The 21,789-nt window shown below is 34.0% G+C and overlaps 1 protein-coding gene across 3 annotated transcripts in view; it reads left to right on the top strand.

Annotated features, from left to right (window-relative positions):
• The window catches only part of CERT1 (ceramide transporter 1), a 95,849-nt gene that overhangs the window by 56,404 nt on the left and 17,656 nt on the right, over positions 1–21,789 (top strand). For 2 of the 3 annotated variants that reach the window (XM_074328817.2, XM_019728140.3), the window contains exons 7-10: positions 7,902–8,059; positions 11,034–11,126; positions 16,960–17,046; positions 19,815–19,907. In XM_074328817.2, the coding sequence (XP_074184918.2) occupies positions 7,902–8,059; positions 11,034–11,126; positions 16,960–17,046; positions 19,815–19,907 (431 nt within the window). Of the gene's footprint in view, positions 1–7,901; positions 8,060–11,033; positions 11,127–16,959; positions 17,047–19,814; positions 19,908–20,415; positions 20,494–21,789 lie in introns of all 3 variants that reach the window. The other variant, XM_019728139.3, reaches the window with a different exon arrangement.

Raw genomic sequence — 21,789 nt, 5'->3', positions numbered from 1 at the left:
ACTCGAGCAGGAGTAAAACTTCCAGAGATTCTAAGCTGAGAAAAAAGGCAATTAAAGTAGTTTGAAGATTAGATCAGAGGAGACATTTTTGAATAAGAAAATACCTTTCTGGGCCGGCCTGGTGGCTCAGGCGGTTAGAGCTCCATGCTCCTAACTCCGAAGGCTGCCAGTTTGATTCCCACATGGGCCAGTGGGCTCTCAACCACAAGGTTGCTGGTTCAACTCCTCAATTCCCGCAAGGGATGGTGGACTCCGCCCCCTGCAGCTAAGGTTGAACATGGCACCTTGAGCTGAGCTGCCTCCCAGATGGCTCAGTTGGTTGGAGTGTGGGCTCTCAACCACAAGGTTGCCAGTTCAATTCCTCGACTCCCACAAGGGATGGTGGGCAGCGACCCCTGCAACTCAAATTGAACACGGCGCCTTGAGCTGAGCTGCCGCTGAGCTCCCATGAGCCATCTGGGACTACAAGGTTGCCAGTTTGACTCCCGCAAGGGATGGTGGTCTGTGCCCCCTGCAACTAGCAACGGCAGCTGGACCTGGAGCTGAGCTGCGCCCTCCACAGCTGAGATTTGAAGGACAACAACTTGACTTGGAAAAAAGGCCTGGAAGTACACACTTGTTCCCCAATAAAGTCCTGTTCCCCTTCCCCAATAAAATCTTTAAAAAGAAAAAAAAAAAGAAAATACCTTTCTTAGTTAAAAACTTCAAAAGTTCTAGATCATGGTAAAAGGACTATTTACCTCAATCTTCTGTGAACAAAGTTCTTATTTACCTCTAATGTAAATTTTCTTGTTATTACATTTTATACCATTTAAATTTATATTTCTAGAGAAAGAAAGGGAGATTTTATGGTGATAAAAGGGTCAATCCATCCAAAAGCTATAATAATTACACACATAGTTGCATGTAACACAGAGTCCCAAAGTACATCAAGCAAAAACTAACAAATTGAAGAGAAAAAAAGACGATGAAAATTCAATAGTAGTAATTTGAGACTTCAATACTCAACTTTCAGTAATGGATAGAATAAAAAGATAACAAGGAAATAAAATACTTGAATAGTATAAACAAACAGACCTAGTAAACATCTACATAACACTCCACCCAACGATATGTATTTTTCTCAATTACACATGAAACCATCTTCAGGATAGACCTTATGCTTGGCTGTAAAACAAGCTTTGATTAATTTAAAAGTACTGAAATCATACAAAATATGTCCTCCAACCACAGTGGACTGAAATTAGAAATCAATAACAGATTTGCAAAATTCACAAATATGTAGAAATTAACACACTCATAGATAACCAGTGGGTCAAAGTAGAAATCACAAAGGAAATTAGAAAATACTATGAGATGAATGAAAGAAATACAACACACCAAAATTTATGGGCTGCAGCTAAAGCAATAGTTAGAGGGAAATTTGTAGCTTAGATCACCTTTATTATAAAACAAAGAATCAAAAAGCAACACAGAAAATCAATGAAATTACAAGTTGGTTCTTTGTAAAGATCAAACTGATAAACTTTTAACTAAACAATCAAGAAAAAAAACAGGAGACTCAAATTACTAAAATCAGAAATGAAAGGAAGGACATTACTACTGACTTTATAGAAACCAAAAGGGTTATAGGGGAGTGCTATGAACAAATGGATGCCAGCAAATTTGATAACTTAGATGAAATGGGTGAAAGTCCTAAAACTATTGAAACTGATTCAAGAAGACATAATAAGTACAGTTAGTAATAAAGAAAAGCCCAGGTTCAGATGGCTTCACGGGTGAACTCTACCAAACATTTAAAGATGAATTAATACTAGAACTTCACAAATTCTTTCCAGAAATAGCACAGAAGACAAGTTTTACCTTGATACCAAAACCAGACAAAGATATCACAAGAAAAGAAAACTGCAGACCAGACAAAGCTATCACAAGAAAAGAAAACTACAGTTCAGTATCTCTTATGAATATGCATACAGATCCTTAATAAAGTACTGGCAAACTGAATCTAGCAACATATAAAAAGGATTATACACTATGACCAGATGGGATTTATCCCAGAATGCAAGGTTAGTTTAACATTTGAAAATCAATTAATGTAATAATCATATCAACAGAATACAGGTCAAACCAGTTATCATCTCGGTAGACGCTGAAGATGATCTGACAGAATCTAATGCCCTTTCATGACAAGACCTAGGAATGGACACCCTGATAAGAAGTATCAATGAAAACCCATCGTTAACGTCACACTTAATGGTAAAAGATTGAATGCTTTCCCCCTAAGGTCAGGAACAAGACAAGCATGTCCATTCCTGTCAACTGTTCATATACTAGCAATGAACAATGTGAAAATAAAATTAAGTAACCAATTTCAGTTATAGTGGCATCAGGGGTTAAGTACTTATGAATAAATTTAATGAAAGAAGCTCAAATTTTATACTATGAAGACTATAAAGCATTATGAAAATATTAAAGAAGACCTAAGTAAACATAAAGATATCCCATGTTCATGGATCGGAAGACTGAATATTGTTAAGAATTCAGCATTCCCCAAATTGACCTATATAGATTCAGTGCAGTCCTAACCAACCAAAATCCCAGGTAGGTTTTTTGCAGACATGGACAAGCTGATCGTTAAACTCATATGGAAATGCAGATGACCCAGAATACCTTAAAATGGTCTTGAAATAAAGCAAAGTAGGAGGACTCACACTTCTGATTTCATAACTTACTATGAAAGCAACCGTGAAGTGTGGTACTGTCGTAAGGAGAGACATACAGATCAGTGGAATAGAAGTGAGAGTACAGAAATAAACCACAATACATCAGTTTTTCACAAGAGTGCCAGACAATTCCGTGAGGAAAAATAGTCTTTTCAACAAGTAATGCTGGGCAGCTGGATGTCCATATGGAAAAAAATGAAGTTGAACCCCTACTTCACACCCAATACAAAATTAAAATGAATCAAAGAGCTAAAACTATAAAGATCTTAGAAGAAATATAGAAGTAAATCTTAATGACCTTGGGTAAGGCAAAGCCTTATATATGAAAACAAAAGTAGAAGTGAAAAAAAAAAACAGATCAATTGATCTTTATCAAAATCAAAAACTTTCTATGCTTCAAAGAGCACTATTGAAAAAAACTGAAAAGATAACCCATAAAATGGGAGAAAACATTTGCCAATTATACTCATATATCTGATAAAGAATTTTTATCTAAAATATGTAAAGCACACTCACAAATCTATAATAGACTGATACCTCAATTTAAAAATGGGCAAATTATCTAAATAGACATTTCTCCCAAGCTATACAAAGGCCAGTAAGCACATGAAAAGATCCTCAGCATCATTCGCCATCAGGAAAATGCAAATCAAAACCACAGTGAGATAACACTTTGCACCTACTAGGCTAGCTGTAATCAGAAAGAGAAATAATAACAAGTGTTGGTAAGGATGTGGAGAAATTAGAACACTTTCATACACTGCTGGTGAGAATGTAAAATTGTGCAGCTGCTTTGAAAAATAGTCTTGCAGTTCCTCAACAGGTTAAACATAGAGTTACCATTTGATCTAGCAATTCCTGTTTTCATTCAGGAGAAAAGAAAACATACATCCATGTAAAAACTTGTATATGAATGTTCATTGCCGCGTTATTCGTAGCAGTCAAAAAGTGGAAATAACCCAAACTGTTCATCTACTAATGAATGGAAATGTGATATAACCATGCAGTGGAACATTTTTTGGCCATGTAAAGAATAATGTACTGATAACCTGCTATAACATGGATGGACCTTGAAAATATGCTAAGTGGGAGAAGCCAGTCACAAAAGACCACTTATTGTTCATTTATATGAAATATTCAGAGGTAAATGATAGAGGCAGAAAACAGATTAGTGGTTGCCTAGGGCTGGAGGTGGGGATAGAATTGGGGAAGATGGGAAGTACCTGTGCATGGGATTTTTAGGGATGGTTCCTCAAAACATTTTAACGTTGATTGTGGTGATGCCTGTACAACTATGAATATACTAAAAACCCATATAATTATACTTGTCAAATGAATCAATTTTATGGTATGTGAATTATATCTCCATAAAACTGTTAAAGACTAAAAAAAAGTGATTTAATGCTGTTAGATGTTTGGCCTCTGGTTTAGATTTAACCAATCTAAAGTAAAAAAATCCCTCTTTTTAAATCTGTATTTCTTATGATTAAATTGTATTAAATGTTGAAGATGACCACTTACGGATTTTTATATTTATTAATTTTCCAATTCCCATTTAACTATATTTCTAACTATATTTTCTGACCAGTTCTCTAAATCTATTCCTGTTTTGTAAGTAATATACAAGAGATGTCATGTCATCTACTATATAAAATGATAACGATAAGTTATTAACTAATTTATCAAATCAAGGTATACTGTTAATGAAAACCCCTGAGAGGAAATTCAGCGTTAATACTACTCAAGGAGACATGAGTACTATCCTGTCCTTTTCCACCACCTAGTTTGGGTGCACATGCCTATATGTTAATTGCCTAAAAAAAGAATTTGGACCACAAATTACTTTTCATCCCCTTTTAGCTCTCAGATTTTTCTTGTGAGAATATTTTTAATTTAGTTTTTTAGCCAACTATATCTTATTTTATTAAAATAATTGTCAGTAATGGACCGGTAGTTCCAAACCAAGTGATTGTTGACCTTAGTATAACTGATATCAGAGTCATAATCTTTAGCCACGTTTCTTCTTTATCATAGTAAACAGGAGAGGAGATACTGAAATAAAATTGCCGTCCTGTGTGTTCAGAAGGACTTGTCCACTATTTTTTTTCTGCCCCTATGTGTGTATGTACACGCATTTGGAATAATTCATGAAGAAAGGGAAAACTCACCACAGAAACGGGTTTCCCCCCTTAGATTGCCTACTTTTCAAAATAGTGTGTTTGAAAGTCTTAATGAAATGAAGAGATTACAAATCTCTTGGCTTCTGTCAGCATTTGTTTTTATATTTGACATGTTAATATTAGCTTACAGGTTCCTTGATTGAGTGTTAGTACCTTTAAAAGATTTTTGAAGTACATCAAGTCAGAGGTCAACTAAAAGAAATGTAAATCTGACGGACAATCTTTGGAACCTAAGTACTTACAATCTAGATTTAGACGTTATTTTTGTAATTTATTCCATTTCTGCCCTTCCTATGCATGGTTGCACTCTCATATTTTCAACTTTTTTTACTACAGTGTTATCATTTCCCCAGAGATAACTAAAGCATATCACCTTGTCTCTTTAAGATAGTCTTTCCTTGTTTTCAGCTGAGACATTTAGATAAGTATGCTCATCTAAAATTATCGAGTACTTTGCGGTTTTGCTTAAGGTTTTCCATCAGGATCTATATAGTTTTAAATATAAGGTATAAGAGACTTGGAGCAAAAATCAAAATAACCAATACTTAGCGTAGCCCAATGGATGATTAAACTAAGATGCGGTTTTGTCTTCATGAATTTGTTTCCTAACATATGTAACATGAGAGAAATTTATTTCAGAGACCTTATTATGTGTGAGACACTAAACACATGTTGAAAATAGCAGCTGTTTGAAAGCTCAAAAATCTGTTACATAACCCCTGTATTCTGAAAAGGATTTCAGGTGGCTGCTTCCAAAAGTAGTAAATGCAGTAGACTTTTTTCAGACATTTATTGTTGCTTTTTTATCTCCTACTGACTCTTAAGTCTGTAAATTCGCAAACATTTAGCTGGGAGGACCCATTATTACAGTTGCACACTTTCTCTTACATAGGATACAGATGACTTAATTTCTAAGTTGATTAATAAAAACAATAGTTTATAAATAAAACTACAATCTTAGTAAGCTTAATAGAAAATATAGAAGTTACAATGATAGAAAGGAATTTCAGAAAATAAAAGTTTTTAACAGCTTTATTGAGATATAATTAACATACAATACACCGTACACATTGAAGTATACAGATTGGTAAGTTTTGATGTTATCATGATGTTATCACCAGAATCAAAATCGTTATCATGTCTATCACCCTCAAAAGTTTCCTCCATCCCCTTTGTCATCCCTTCTCCCCCTCTCCAAATAACCCCCGATCTCATTTCTGTTACTATAGATTAGTTTGCATTTTCTAGAATTTAATATAAATGGACTTATACAGTTTGTGTGGGTTTTGAGATTCATCATTGTTACCATATGTATTAGTGTTTGATTTCTTTTCAGTGCTGAGTAGTATTCCTTTGTGTTGATACCAGCACAATTTGTGTATCTACTCACCTGTTGGTGGACATTTGGTTTGTTCACAGTTTTTGGCTATTTCAAATAATGCTGCTGTGAACATTCATGTACAAGTCTTTTTATGGGCATAATTTTTATTTGAGGTAAATACTTAGGAGTGGAATGGCTAAATCATGTGGCAGGAGTATGTTTAACTTTTATAAAAACTGCCAAACTGTATTTCACCAGCCATATATGAGAGTCCCAGTTTCTCCAAATCCCAATGACCAACCCTTGGAATGGTCAGTCTTATGAAATTTTAGTCTTCTAATAGGTGTATAGTGGTATCTCACTATGGTTTTTAATTTGCATTTCCCTGGTAATTAATGATACTGAGCATCTTTGCATGTGCTTACTTGCTCTTTATATCCCTTTGGTAAAGTGTATATTCAAATCTTTTGTCCAATTTTTTTATTGGGTTATATATTTTCTTATTTTTGAGTTTGGGAATTACAATATACTGTATTCTATGTTGTAGCATAGAATATACTATATAGAATATTCTATATAAATATCCTATATTAATACATAGTATATATAAAGGATACAAGTTCTTTATCAGACATATGCTTTACAAAGATTTACTCCCAGTGTGTGGCTTGTCTCTTCACTCTTTTAAAAAAAATTTTTTTTAAGAATAGAAATCATATATATTTAAGGTGTACAGCATGATGATTTGGTATACATAGTAAAATGATTACTGTGGTCAAACTAACATCATCTCCTCACATAGTTACCATTTTTTTGTGTGTGATAAGAGCATCTGAAATCTGTCTTAGCAAATTTCTAGTATTCAGTACCGTATTATTAACTATAGTCATCATGCTGTATATTGATAGATCTCTAGACTTACTCATCCCACATAATTGCAATTTTCATTCTTTTAACCATGCCTTCAGGAGCAGAAATTCTAAATTTTGATGCAGTTTATTATTTGTTCTTTTATGGATTGTACCTTAGCTGTCATAGCTACATACGAGTTTTTAAAGTTGAAAGTATTATTTATAAGAGTTCTATTGCAGTGGTTTCTTATTAGCTAATAGTATAAGATGTCATGCTCTCTTGTTTGCATCTTGTGAGTTTTAAGATTTTTCATTTCATTCAAAGGCTTACTCTTATTAATATTATAAAATGTAAACATAAGAACTATTTAATGTGAACATTGGTCCTGGACTTAAATTTGGACATTTATTTAAAATTTTTATATTGTCTTACTCAATTTTGCAATTTATCTTCAGATATTTTTTAAATTCTAGGTTTCTCAAAATGTAATGTAGTTCTTGCCATAAATAGGTCCTTCTTGAAGCTGTCAGAGTATTACTGTTATAGTATTACTCCTCCTAGCACATTATTCACTCGGTACAGCACAGCAAATAGATTTCAGGAAATAGAATCCAGAAAAAAGGACTTGAAAGTTCATCTAGTGCTACAAGCTTCTTTGCTCATAGATTATGGATGGAAATTTTTAAATGTTGGTCAACAGGAGGGAAATTATATTCAAATGGCAGCTCTGACTTACTAATTTTCTGAGCATTTTCTAGTATTAAGTTGTGGTGAAGAATTATTTCTTCGTTAGAAAGATTTTCAGTAGATAACTTTCTTTTTCAGTATTTCCACAGGTAACACCGAAAGGAATTAATGGTATAGACTTTAAAGGAGAAGCAATAACTTTTAAAGCAACTACTGCTGGAATCCTCGCTACACTTTCTCATTGTATTGAACTAATGGTAAAACGTGAGGACAACTGGCAAAAGAGAATGGATAAGGTAAGATGGTATTTTCTTCCTTTTAAAAAATAATCAGATTTTATTTAAGTTTTATATGTGGATTGAACATTTAAACCAAACTGACTTCTTATGGCATTGATATAATAGAAGTAGGAGGTGTTACTACTCCTCTGAAACTTTGTGGGCATCTTAAACTCATTTTTCTAATGAGATTTACCACTTAAGTATTTAGTTACTGTACAGTATGCATTCTTGATAGATTTTCATATAAAAATGTTTGGAATATTAATAGTAATGCTTGGGAATAGAAGTGATGTGCCATATAACATTACCTAGCTTTATTGTATGATATATGAAACTGCATTTAAGTTATATGAACTAACTTAAACACCAGTTTATAAAGTTAAGCGTTAACTTATTGCATTCATACATGGTGCTGTTCATTGAACATTTGTTTCCTGTTCACCTTTTCTGACCTTTGTTTAAACTGCAGTACTGAGTATATTACAATATGAATCTTTAGTTTCTAGTGTGAAGTATGGCTTAGTGAATTTGTTTAATAGGAAAACTTCTGTTTATTATTCAACGTCTGTAAAATAGTAAAATGTTAGAACCAAAACGTACATTGGGGAATTTAATTCTAGTCCAGTGCCATCATTTTATAGAATGAACTGAGGCCCAGAGACTTGTGCAGAAGTATTAAGTAGCATAGTTAGAAGAATTTTACTCTCTCCTATATTTCAGCTCTGCATACTAGGCCAGACATCAGTCAGAATCTTCTCATTCATAAGTGAGGCATATTGCTTACAGTTTTTGAAGGTCTTATCAGGTTGAACAGGACACTAAGGAAAGCAATATCATCACTGATGTAATGGCAGAATGGACATAGGATTTGAATATCACTTTGTATTTAAGAAGGTCCCTGTGTTTAGAAAAAAAGAGAGTTGTTCAGAATTCTCAAGTGCAGGTAACAGTAAGCCCTATTACCTAGCAATATGTATTCTTTGAAAACAGGCAATGGAAACATTCATTTAAGGTACAAACATTTCATTATTGTTCTAGAGTCGAACTATTCTATATTCAGAGATTTCAGCTCTATAACAGTATGTATCAAATTGAATTTTTAGAAGATTCCCTGTGCACACAAAAAAGTAATGTATTGAGAAAACAGGAAAACCCCTTAAATCTATTAGACTGATGGTTCAAGAGAATCATTTAACTCATCCCAACTAGCTTATTTAAAAATATTTTGTCTTTAGTCTTTTTATCCTTCACTAAGGGACCATCATCATCTGTGATATCTAACCACACTGAAAAATTTCTATTCATTTAAGATACTTGCTTATGTTAATAGACTCACATGTGTGTAATTTCACATGCTTTTTCACTTCCCCCTAAGTCTTTTTAATACTACTGTGCTGTGTGTTTTTGCTGCAAAAAACACATTAGATCTGATTGTCCAGCTAGGTCTTATTTTCGGGGAAACACTATACACACAGTGAAATGCACCAATCTTAAGTGTACTGCTTGATGATTTTTGTACATTTATATATGCCCCTATAACCACCACTCAGATCAAGGTACAGAATTTCTATAGCACCCCAAAAAGTTCCCTCATTCCCCTGCCTAATCATACCACCACCTTAAGAGGTGACCACAGTTCCAATTTACAGGATCACAGATTAGTTTTGTCTGTTCTTGGACATCATATAAATGGAATCATACAGTGTATATACTCTGTCTTTTTCCCCCCAACAGTGACTGTGAGATTCATTCATGTTGTGGCATTTAGTGGTAGTTTATTCTTTTTTATTATTGTATAGTATTTCCTTGTATGACTTCAATTTGATTATCTCTTTTTCCTGTTGATGGACATTTAGGTTTTTATATTTGGCTATTGTGAATAAAGCTGCTGTGAACATTCTTGTACATATCTTGTACATATGCACTCATTTCTTTGGGCCTATACCTAGGAATACAATTGTTGATTCATGGGGCATATGCTTTGCTTTAGCGGATATTGGCAAATAATTTTATAAAGTGATTATATCCGTTTAAACTCACACCAGCAATAGATAAGAATTCCAGTTGCTCTTCATGCTTGACAACAATTGGTACTGTCAGTTTTTTATGTGTGTTTATTTTGTTTTATTTTTTAATTTTTAGCCATTCTGACAGGTCTATAGTCCCATTTTCTCTTGAGTATACAAAAAGCACTTACTCTTTGGATTAATGAACTAATTCATTGATTTGCACTAGTTTTATTTCAAACAGTATTTAGAAATGGTTAGCTTTGTATGAGTTCAGTGTAGACTTTTTAGCCCTTAAATATTTAAGGTAAGGCATTTGAATTAAGCCATTCGGTTCTTTACAAGATTGTTGGACTTCAGTATCACAATTTGATGCAGTGCAGCCCATTGTAAAAATAAGTTTGAGATTGGCCAGCCTTTTTCTTTTAAGTGTTGACCTTGGGTCTTTTAACCTTTTAAAATTGAAGACAGTGTCTATAAAAGGAGGATTAAAGTAGAAATCTAAGCTCTTTATCAGCTCAAAAATAGTTTTAACCAGCAGTAGGAAAGTATAAAAAATGTATCTTTCTTAGAATATATTTTAGCATTCATTGATTCCATTTATTGAATTATTTTCTTCCTGGCATCCATTACATTTCTTTATTTATAACAAAATAAATATTGCTTTTATTGGGGGGAAACAAACACATGAATATATTGTAGGCATTTCTCTGGTACTAATTTATCTTTTGGAACATAAGCTACTTTAATAGTTACTTAATCCATTTAAATACATAATCTACCTATTAGGTGATCTTAATGGTTATTAAAATGGTAGCTTGTATGTAATATGTATCCTAGAAAAAAAGTGTTTTCTTGGGCACAATACTTATTTTTCATAGGAGTGGAGTTATTTTTTGGCCAAATCGTAAAATTTTGGTGAAATGCAGAGAAAATCCCCACTTCAAATGATAAATTTTTCACTTGCTTTCTTTTAAAAATAGGAAGCTGAAAAAAAAAGAAGACTGGAGGAAGCATACAAAAATGCTATGATAGAACTTAAGAAAAAATCCCACTTTGGAGGACCAGATTATGAGGTATGAAGTTTTGATGTTGGAAAGAGACACATGGGCCATATCTGTCACAAAAGTGATAATTTTTAAATAATACTTTTTAACCTTTAAATATTCTAAATATATAATTCTTCAGTATTTATTTTAATTAAATATATATTCCATAATATATAAAGGCTAGGCTTACTCTAAAATAGATTTTTTTTTTTTTTAGTGCCTACAAAGTTTAGTATAGGCGTTAAAAGGCACATTATTAGACCTGTCCATTTTATAAGACAAGTTTTTATCTCACCTGTGAGGATGATAACTTTTAATGTTATCTTCTAACTAATTTTTTTTTTTAATAAAAGCAACCAGTGGAGGAAAAACCTGAGTACTTAATACAGACAAAAGATTTTAGTCCATGCTATATATTGTGAGGTCGTATCCACAGCAGAGCAGGAACTGTTCTGATTGCCTTGCCTTTATGTTTGAAAATGTGTGAAACCAACTTCTTTCCCTTTTTGTTTATTTGTTAAGCAATTAATATAATCTTCCTCTCCATACACACACACATACATTAAAATTTATAAGCTATTTTTCTACCTTATTTCTTTAGAGGAAAAAAAAGTGTAAGAAATATATCTGGAAGTTGTCATTAACATTGTTGGTATTCCTGAAAAGAACATTTCTTTAAATGGAGTAGCAAGGAGTATTATTAAGACAGAAGTAGGATGATAAAAGTTATAATTAGATTATTTTTAAGAAAACAGAAGAAAAATTTCTTGTCATTTTTATTCTATAAAGGGGTAAAAAAGAGCTATTGACTATTTTTATGTTGGAATTGATTGAGGAAAAAAGCTGCTGTTTTGACTATTTTTAATGTTGGAATTAATGAAAAATAAAGCGCTGATATTGACTGAATATTTTTTTTGTGATGGACTTGATTTCTAACTGGAAATCCATAATGACAAAACTTGAGCTATAATATTTTAAAGTCATTAAACTATCAATTCATTCCTTCTGTAATGTAAAAAACTATCTAATTAGCTATTCTCTACATTTTTTTTTTTTTTAAAGATTTTATTGGGGAAGGGGAACAGGACTTTATTGGGGAACAATGGTCAAATTGTTGTCCTTTCAATCTTAGTTGTGGGGGGTTCTGTTCAGCTTCAAGTTGTTGTTCTTTCAGTCTTAGTTGTGGAGGGCACAGCTCAGCTCCAGGTCCAGTTGCCGTTTTCTAGTTGCAGGGGGCACAGCCCACCATCCCTTGCCGGAGTCGAACCGGCAACCTTGTGGTTGAGAAGACAGGCTCCAACCAACTGAGCCATCCGGGAGCTCAGCGGCAGCTCAGCTCAAGGTGCCGTGTTCAATTTTTTAGTTGCAGGGGGCGCTGCCCACCATCCCTTGTGGGAGTCGAGGACTTGAACTGGCAACCTTGTGGTTGAGAGCCCACTGGCCCATGTGGGAATCAAACTGGCAGCCTTCGGAGTTAGGAGCACAGAGCTCTAACCGCCTGAGCCACCGGGCCGGCCCAATTCTCTACATTTTTTAAAAAACGAAATTACCAAAATATAAGCTATTTTAATTTTTGTTCTGAAGCGAAGCAGATTGTTTTGCCATTTTAGGGTTATTTGAGGGTAAGATTTCATTCTTCTTTATGGCCGAGTAATACTCCATTGTATAAATGTACCACAGTTTCTTAATCCAGTCATCTATTAGTGGTCATTTCAGTTGTTTCCATGTCTTGTCTATTGTGAATAGCGCTGCAATAAACATAGGGGTGCATATGGATGGACCTAGAGAACATTATGCCAAGTGAAATAAGTCAGACGGAGCAAGACAAATACGATATGATCTCACTTATATGTGGACTCTAAAGAATAGAATAAATGAGCAAACTAAACAGAGATAGTCTTAGAGATATAGAGAAAAAACTGATGGTTGCTAGATGGGAGTGGGGTGGGGATGAGGGAGAAAGTGAGGGGATTAGAAAGCACAAATTGGTAGCCACAGTATTGCCACGGGCATATGAAACAATTTGGGGAATATAATCAATAGTGTTGTAAAGATTTTGTAAGGTGTCAGGTGGGCACTTGTCTTATTAGGGAGACCAATTCATGGACGGTGTAGATGCCTGACCACTGCACTGTACACCTGAAGCTGAAGCTGAATAATACTGAATTCAGCTATATACAATATATAATTTAATATATATTGAATATATATAAGTCAACTATAATTTAATATACATAAAGTCACGGGATGTGGAGTACAGCGTAAGGAATAGGGTCAGTGGAATTGTAACAGCTATATACAATGTCAGAGGGGTAGTGGATTGAGGAAGGGGGATTATCACTTTGTGAGGGGTGTAAATATCTATTACATAGTTTGTACACCTGAAACTAATTTTAAAAAAAGAAAGAAAGGTTTATTTGGGGGATACTATTGACTTTTAAAAATTACATTATTTTTTTCATATTATAAATAAAATAGATATTTATTATAACAAATTATAGAAAATACAAAAAGCCCATGTTTTTAATTTAACAGTATATGCTACCAATTTATTTCCTACCAGCAATATGTGAGTATAACTATATACTTATCTCCATTTCTGTCAACATAGGTTTCTTTCAGAGGACAAGAGCAGGGTGGAGGGAGGATGGGCCTTGTGTCAGGTTATATGTGTTTACTAGATTCAAATCAAAAAACTCAAAAAATTGCTTTATTTATTGATGTGACTTAGGCTTTCTTAAAAAATGTTTATTGATCATTTGTCTTCTTTAATGACTTGTACATATCCCTTGACATTTTTCTTATCAGGATTTTGGTGGTTTTTCCCCCTATTGATTTAGATGTGTAGGGTTAGCTTTTTCATTTTTCAATTATTTTCTTCCTTTTATGGTTTTTAAAAAGTGTTTTAATGGTTTTGCCATATAAAAGTTTTATACTTTCATGTAATTAATCCCTCAGTCTTTTGATATACTTATCTCTACATTTTGTATCATGCTTAAAAAAGCATTCTCTACTTCAAATAATTATTTGTATTTTCTGGGTTTTTTTTAATGGCCTTTTCTAAATACATTGTTAATATAGCTGGATTTTTAAAAATTATCATACAATGTAGGAATCTTTTATTCTAGTGGTGTTGAATAAGCCATCCTTTTCTACTCATTTGAAATGTACCACCCTCTTTTAATGAAGAAAATGGTTGAGGGTACTTCAGCCTTTTTCTCACCAACTCCTTGTGGTATCAAGTTAAATATACAATTCTTAAATAAACTAGGGCCTGTTTTTATGCTTATTTCCCTTCCTTTTAGATTTGAACCATCTATATTTTCTTGTGTCAGTACTACACTTAATGGATTTTAGACGCAAATTCAAAATATGAGTTTATTTTGGTTCTTATCAAACACTCGTGATGTTCTAATTATTGAAAAAGTTTAAGTGTTTCTGTCATCTGTGGCCTCAGAAATTACTTTATAATCTTAAATCCAGTCCTTAAGACTTATTAATATAATGCAAAGTAGTGCTAGGCATGGGGGATATTGCAAGGAACAAGGCAGACAAGGGGCCCTGCCTGAGGCCCTCCCCCACTGTATACTAATGGGAATATAGAGTAGGTAACAGGCAAATAGAATAATGTACATTAAAAAACAATTTTAACACGGGTAGGGATGGCTTCCCGAAGGAAACAACATCTTGGCTGAAACCTTAAGAACGAATAGGTTGAGTAGATTTTAACCCAGGCAAATAGCCTAGAAAGACTGTTGCTTGTAGGGACTCAGAAGAAAGAAAACGTTTGGAGTCCAGAAGCAAAAGAGTATTTTGCCACAGGGCAACTTATCCATGGAGCATGGAGGCCATTGAGAGGAGGGGGTGGTGAGACTGCCTAGAAGGATCTACAAGAATCAGTACAGATCCTCAGGAATGGGTTTTAAGCAAATGAAGTTTTCAAATTTACAGTTTAGAAAAATCATTCTTGCTTCCTGCAGTGAGGAGAATGGATTGAAATTGACAGTTGTGACAGGGGCTTGGAGACTTTTTCAGTATTACAGTGAGAACTGAAGATAGCCGAAATTAGGATAAGACAGTAGGAATAGACATGGACAAATTTGATATTTGGAAAGTAGAATGGAAGGATGCGGTGATTGAATGGGGGAAAGGGGAAGAATCCAAGAACAGGCCCAGGTTTTTGCCTTTGTCAGATTGGTGTGGAGGTAAGGGAAGAACAGATTTTAGATGTTGCCTATGAGTCGAGACAGTCACCCAAGGAGGTCTATGTAATATTAGATGTAAAGATCTTATGAGAGAGATGAACAGGCTGCGAATCTGGGAGTCATCAGACAGTGAGTGATGGCTGAGAAATTAGTAACAATACTGTAGGGAGAGCAAGTGTGGAACCCTAAAGAACACCCACATTTAAGAGATAAGCAGGAGAGGATGAGCCTGCACACGAGCCCAGAGAAGAGTACTTAGTAGAGAGGAACTTGGCAATCAGGAATCCAAGGGCAGCAATTAGATGGTGAACTTAATGATAATTCACTGAGATATGTACTGTTCTGTATGTATGTTGTAGTTGAATAAAGTTTTTGTGGGGTTTTTTGTGTTTTGTTTTTTTTTTTTGAAATGGGTTGTGAGAGTCCTCATAACTCTAAAAAATATATATATATATTGCGTTAAATCAAGATATCTCATATGCCTGTTGCAGATGACAGGAGCATTATACCATAGTTCCTCCCACCCTTCCTATGTGACCCCAAGTTGTGTCCAGATACTTTTTCATGGAGTAGAGATAACTTGGGGTTATCATTCTAACTGGGAAGATTCCAGATAGACCAGCAATCATTCATGTGTCATATTTTGTATATGTATAAATTTAGGGAACCTTATATCCAAGCCTACCATTTCAGCCTCCACTTTTACCATAATATGAAGGTATTCAACTTACAGTCCATTTATTTGTTTTATCACAGCAGGAATATTCTTTGCTTGCTTCCATTTTGCTATTGTTCTTCATACATTTCTGATACAGCTGAGTTTCCATTTGCATGAAAATCACTTGGAGGATTTATTAAACACACATATTCCTCGCTCCACCCAAGACCTGCTTGCAAAGTAATTTCTGTATATGGGAGCCTGGGAATTTTCATTTTAACAGGTTCCCCAGGCGATTGAGAACCACTGCTCTGCCATCTAACCAGGCTTTCAAGCGTCAGTTCAACTTTTCTTTCTCCATGAAATAATTGTCTTTGCTTAGGGAGATTCCCCTCAGAACTTCTATCTATACTTCTCATTGCCTATAGATCTTCAGCAACTTTGTATTTACCTTTCTGCAAATTTATATGGTTTCTGTGATAAGTACTCAAGCTACAAGTATTCAGCTCTGCCACTATAGTAGGAAAACAGACATACACAATACATACACAATACATAAATGAATGAGCATGGTTTTATTCCAATAAAACTTTATTTTCATTTTATGTAATTCCCACATGTCATGAAATATTATTCTTTTCTTTTTTTCCCAATCATTTAAAAACGAAATTCTTAGCTTAAAGGCCGTGCAAAAGTAGGCAGTGGGCTGGATTTGGCCCATGGGCCATAGTTTACCACCTCCCTGCTCTAGATTATTGCCCTAACAGTGTTGGTCAATATACTGTAAATACATGAGTACTGAGTGAGTGAATTGTCATACTCATGATTCTGCACAGAGCATTAAGTTATTCCTCCTTTTTATAGTATGATCTAGTGTACTGGTTCATAAATGTTTGTTGAGTCACTTTTCAGCTTTCCTCTAAAGTTAATGCCAGGGTTACCAGTGTTTTCCATTTTCTTAAATCAACTTCTTTTTTTTCCCTATGTGTTTGAATAGGAAGGCCCAAACAGTCTAATTAATGAAGAAGAGTTCTTCGATGCTGTTGAAGCTGCTCTTGACAGACAAGATAAAATAGAAGAACAGGTATATCTATGAAAGATTCTAACACTGGGTATTCCTTGATGTATATTATATAAACAGGATTTGAAAATCATGAAACTGATGACCTAGAAAATGAACTGTGTCTACACTGAGTCGCAAATGTAGAAGATTCTTTTTAAGTCACTTCCTTCGTTGATCAATTTCCAAGCAATAGAAAGAAGACCAGTGATAATTTAAAGGAAGCATGCATAATATGAAATTAAATGAAAATACTCTGCCTTTTCCCCTTGAAGTATCCAACTTTATTAACATCCCATTAATATAAAGCATATATTCACTCTGAATAAAACAGTCTCTGAATTTCTCTTTACCACCAAGTGCCATTTAAATTCAGAAGGAGTATGACCAAGAATTTATTTTTCTTCTACATGAGTGCTATTCAGTTTTTATTAACTCCTTTATTGCTTTCACTACATTCACCTTCAGTTGCTTCCCCACTTTTAACTTTGCTCAGTGTTTTATCATAATTAAATTGACAGGAGTTATACCTAGCTTCTGTGGAAACTGAAAGAAAGTATTTCTTAAGTCCTCTCACTCTTAATTTCAAGATTAATTTGATCCTTTGCTTCAATGCAGTCACCACACATTACCACTAGGTGGTACTTACGGGTGAATTTTAGTTCCTTTTCCCAATACTTGAAGCAACTTGCAAATAAATCATATGTTATCAGTTTTATACTACAGATTAACTTACATAAAAATGTTGACACGTTCATTCCCTGTCATTGCTAAGGCAGTCATGGCCATTATGCTCGTTTACTGGTCTAACTACCTAAGGGTAAATCACCAGCAACAGTGACTGCTTTTCATGTTCACTTTTTTTTCCCTAAGTTAGTGATAAAAAGTTCACGTCATACTAACTAACAAAGCTTATTGGTCATTTTTTTATACCTTAAACATGCTACACAGCACTCAGTAAGACGGGAAACTTTTAGTTCCTAAATGAGCTCTAATTTTTGATGCCGAAAGTATAACCCAACATTACATCATTGTGTTTGGTTTTTTAGGGTTTTTTCCCCTTCACTGTGATTAGTTTTTTGTTTTGTTGTTGTTGTTTTGTTTTGATGAACGGTTTATTATAGAGAATAAGACAGAACATAGAAGTAACTGCTTGCTTCTTGGCTGTTTTTTTGCTTTTGTTTTTTTTTTAATCTAATATATGTTATAGGAAGAGTAGTGAACTCTGAGATCAAGACAACTTCATTCTTATTCTTAGTTTTGCCACTGACTGTATGTATCTATTACTTAAATTCTCTGGGCCTTGGTTTTCTAATCTGAAACAGGAATTAGAATGATTCAAATCGTCCCTTCTGACTCTAAAATGCTACTCTCCTGAATATCAACAGTAGTTGGGTTGGAGTTGAAGAGAATCAATGAAAACTGTAAGCTTTAGAAAAAAAAATTTATGGGGCTATCAACTCATTTAATTTCAATCTGTTTTTGACCCTCTGGTAGATACTCTACAAAGCAAATTGTTAAACAGACCATGATTTTCCTTTCCTAATAACTAGATATGCCAATATGACAGAGGATTGAAATGTGGTAATGCTGTAGAGTTATTAAGCTTCAGTAATCCATGAAATCAGTTCCAAAGTTCAGATTATTCCCCTCATTGTATGCAGTAGGTATTGCACAGGGCTCTCAACAGTACAGCCACTACATACCGTGTTTCCCTGAAAATAAGACCTAGCCAATCAGCTCTAATGCGTCTTTTGGAGCAAAAATTAATATAAGACCTGGTCTTATATAAGACCAGGTACCGGGTGTTATATTATAAAGACCCAGTATTGTATTGTATTATATTATATTATATTATATTACATTACATTGCATTACATTATGTTATATTATTATTTATTATATTATAAAGACCCAGTCTTATATTATAGTAAAATAAGTCACTTCCTTCTCCAAAAGACACATTAGAGCTGATGGTCCGGCTAGGTTTTATTTTTGGGGAAACACGGGAGGTGTGCTTTAGTGACACATTTTTGAGTTTATATGGTTTGTTTTTACATCATTTACTAACATGAGGAAAAGATATGTGCAATAAAGTGGTAAGAAACAAGATCTTTGAAGTTATGTTCAGATGGTGCTGAATAGAAATTACCAGTTGTCCTCTGCATAGGTAGAAAATGAGCATACATACAACCCAGCAGAGTTTCTCATACATTATATTTAGTAAATATTTATTGAATAAGTGAGAAGAAGCTAGGCAAGCTGAGGAGGAAGAAGGAGGTTAAGTGGCAGCTCAACAGGAGTGAGATGATGGGATAAAGACAGAATACCTTTATGGAAAGGAGACAAAGATATACATGATACGGGTTTTTTTGGAACATAACTGAAGCAAATAATGATACTGGCTCAAATGATACATTCCTATAGGACCCTAAGGAGGTAGAATGATTGGAGTAATTTGGCCAGAGTTTGGATAAAAAAATCAGTGTTAGGATTGATTCATTATAAATGATGCCATGCTGGCATTGGAGAGTCTGTCTAGGAGCAAAATCAAAAAACTAATCCCTGTTCTAAAGTAGTAGGTATGGAGTCCAAAAGAGATTTAATTGAGATACATAAAGTGTCAGGATTTGGCAAGGCTTGTATCTTTAGAGTAGTTTCATAATTCAAATATTTATAAGTACTAAAGTGTTCCATAATTAAATGTTGGTATTTTCAGATTATATTATCCATTCTTTAGCTGCAAAACACACTTAAAAACCATCCCATCTTAACATTATGTGTTTTCTTAGTCACAGAGCGAAAAGGTCAGGTTACATTGGTCTACACCCATGGTATCTGGAGATGCCTTTTCTTCTGTGGGGACTCACAGATTTGTCCAAAAGGTAAGCTAATGTCAGAGTTTACTGACAGTGTATGTTGTATTGTGCTTCACTGTGGATGGAACTATCTCGTATAAGCTTTCTCCCTTTTCTTGAATTTAAGTAATGAGATTTTTTGATACTATGTTTTCTTCTATATACTTCAAAACAGTTAGAAATCTTCTGAACATAATGTTCTTTCTTTTTTATTCAAGGGGAAAAGCAGCTTGGGGGTGAATAGGGAGTGACTAGTCCAAAATAGTTAACCAGAAGCATAGCCAGTTATATTAAATTTCTTTTTTCTTTGGGGTTAAGTGGTATTATTTTATATTATTGGAAGCACTGCATTCTTTTTAGAAAGATTTTGGAGCATAACACATAATAGGTGCATGAAGTCAGCACTTGCTGCTGAGCTTGTTTCATATAGTGCTTTGTTTTCTCTTTCTTTATCTTGTGTTTGGAAGTTGGTACTGAATGCCCTGTTGTGCCTTTGTTCTGATTACTTGGTTTTTTCTTTGTCTGTCTCTGGTAGCCCTATAGTCGCTCTTCCTCCATGTCTTCCATTGATCTAGTCAGTGCCTCTGACGATGTTCACAGATTCAGCTCCCAGGTACTGTATGAATGTACAGAGTCGACTTGAGTCTTTCTGTGCTGTATTTCAGTCTGCTTTCCCAGTTCCTAGAAATCTTTTGGTTAGGCCACTTGTTTTGGTTTTAAATTTTAAATAATAACAATAAGCAATTAAAAAGGCCGTCCTTGTTTACTAAATAGTTCCTCTATCAGGCTTGCATGTGCCCGTTGTATCCTCCATTGTGAATAGCTTGGAATTTTGCCATATAGGAGTTGAAGTTACCTGGTCTTTAAATATCATGTAATATCTGATTCTTCAGACAGGATTCAGCAATTTTGATGGATATGGTCTACAGGGTATTTTATAGCATAAAAGCAGGTTTCAACTTCTAATTAGAAGTCGCACTTCTAATTTAAAATATCTCATATTCAGCACAGAAATAACTTTTTATTTTTTAACCCTTTTTTATTTTTATTTTTCAATTACAGTTGACATTCAGTATTATTTTATATTAGTTTCAGGTGAACAGGAAATAACTTTTTAAATAATATTTGTCTCATTACCATTATAATGTTGCACAGGTTGTACTTTCCTTATGTATATTATCCTTGAATATTATAAATTCATATTGCTGTTTCTATGCTAAATCTATGGAAATTGGTTTTAATTGGTCATTTGGCATTGGCATCAACAGTAAGGATTTAGAAATTTATGACAGGAAGCTGGATGCTTGTAGTCTCTGCCCTCAGAATAAAATATTTGGAGGAATATGTTTTAGCGTCAGCATTAGTTGGAAAAAAGGGTTTTTTATCTTCACATCTTTGCAATTCAACTTAGTATCTTCATAGTGATTGCATTTTATTGTATTGCATTATGTTATCAGAAGACCTGAATTCCCAGTCAAAATGATTGTGTTTAAATCCTGGTTAGCTGCATGATGTTGGACTACTTTCCTAACTCTCTGTGCTTCACTTCTGTTGTCTAGCTAGGACTCTGATCTACCTAGGGCCTGTCATGTAGTAAGTGCTCAGTAAGTGTGAGCTTTCATTAACATTATAATAACATAATTTCTTTTAGCTGATTAAGATGATCTATGTCATTTTTTTCTCTATCAGTATTCAAATAAAAGTGTTTAAAAGTCATAATTTAAAACAAATTTCTATTAGTTTACACACGTGAATAAAATTTACATTAGTTTTTGACTATGCAATAAAGAAGAAAATAAGTTTTAAGGATCAAATTATTTTTCTGACTTCTGTAACTTTTTTTCTCCTTAAACATTTTTAAGAAAGATATGAGTTAATTTATCAGAAATCACCTGTAGCCAAACTTATT

Source organism: Rhinolophus sinicus, chromosome 3, assembly GCF_057876585.1.
Source record: "Rhinolophus sinicus isolate RSI-liver-muscle chromosome 3, RSI-T2T, whole genome shotgun sequence".
In the NCBI taxonomy this organism is placed as follows: domain Eukaryota; kingdom Metazoa; phylum Chordata; class Mammalia; order Chiroptera; family Rhinolophidae; genus Rhinolophus; species Rhinolophus sinicus.
The sequence above is the reverse complement of the archived record's forward strand: the minus strand, read 5'-3'. Positions and strand labels throughout refer to the sequence as shown.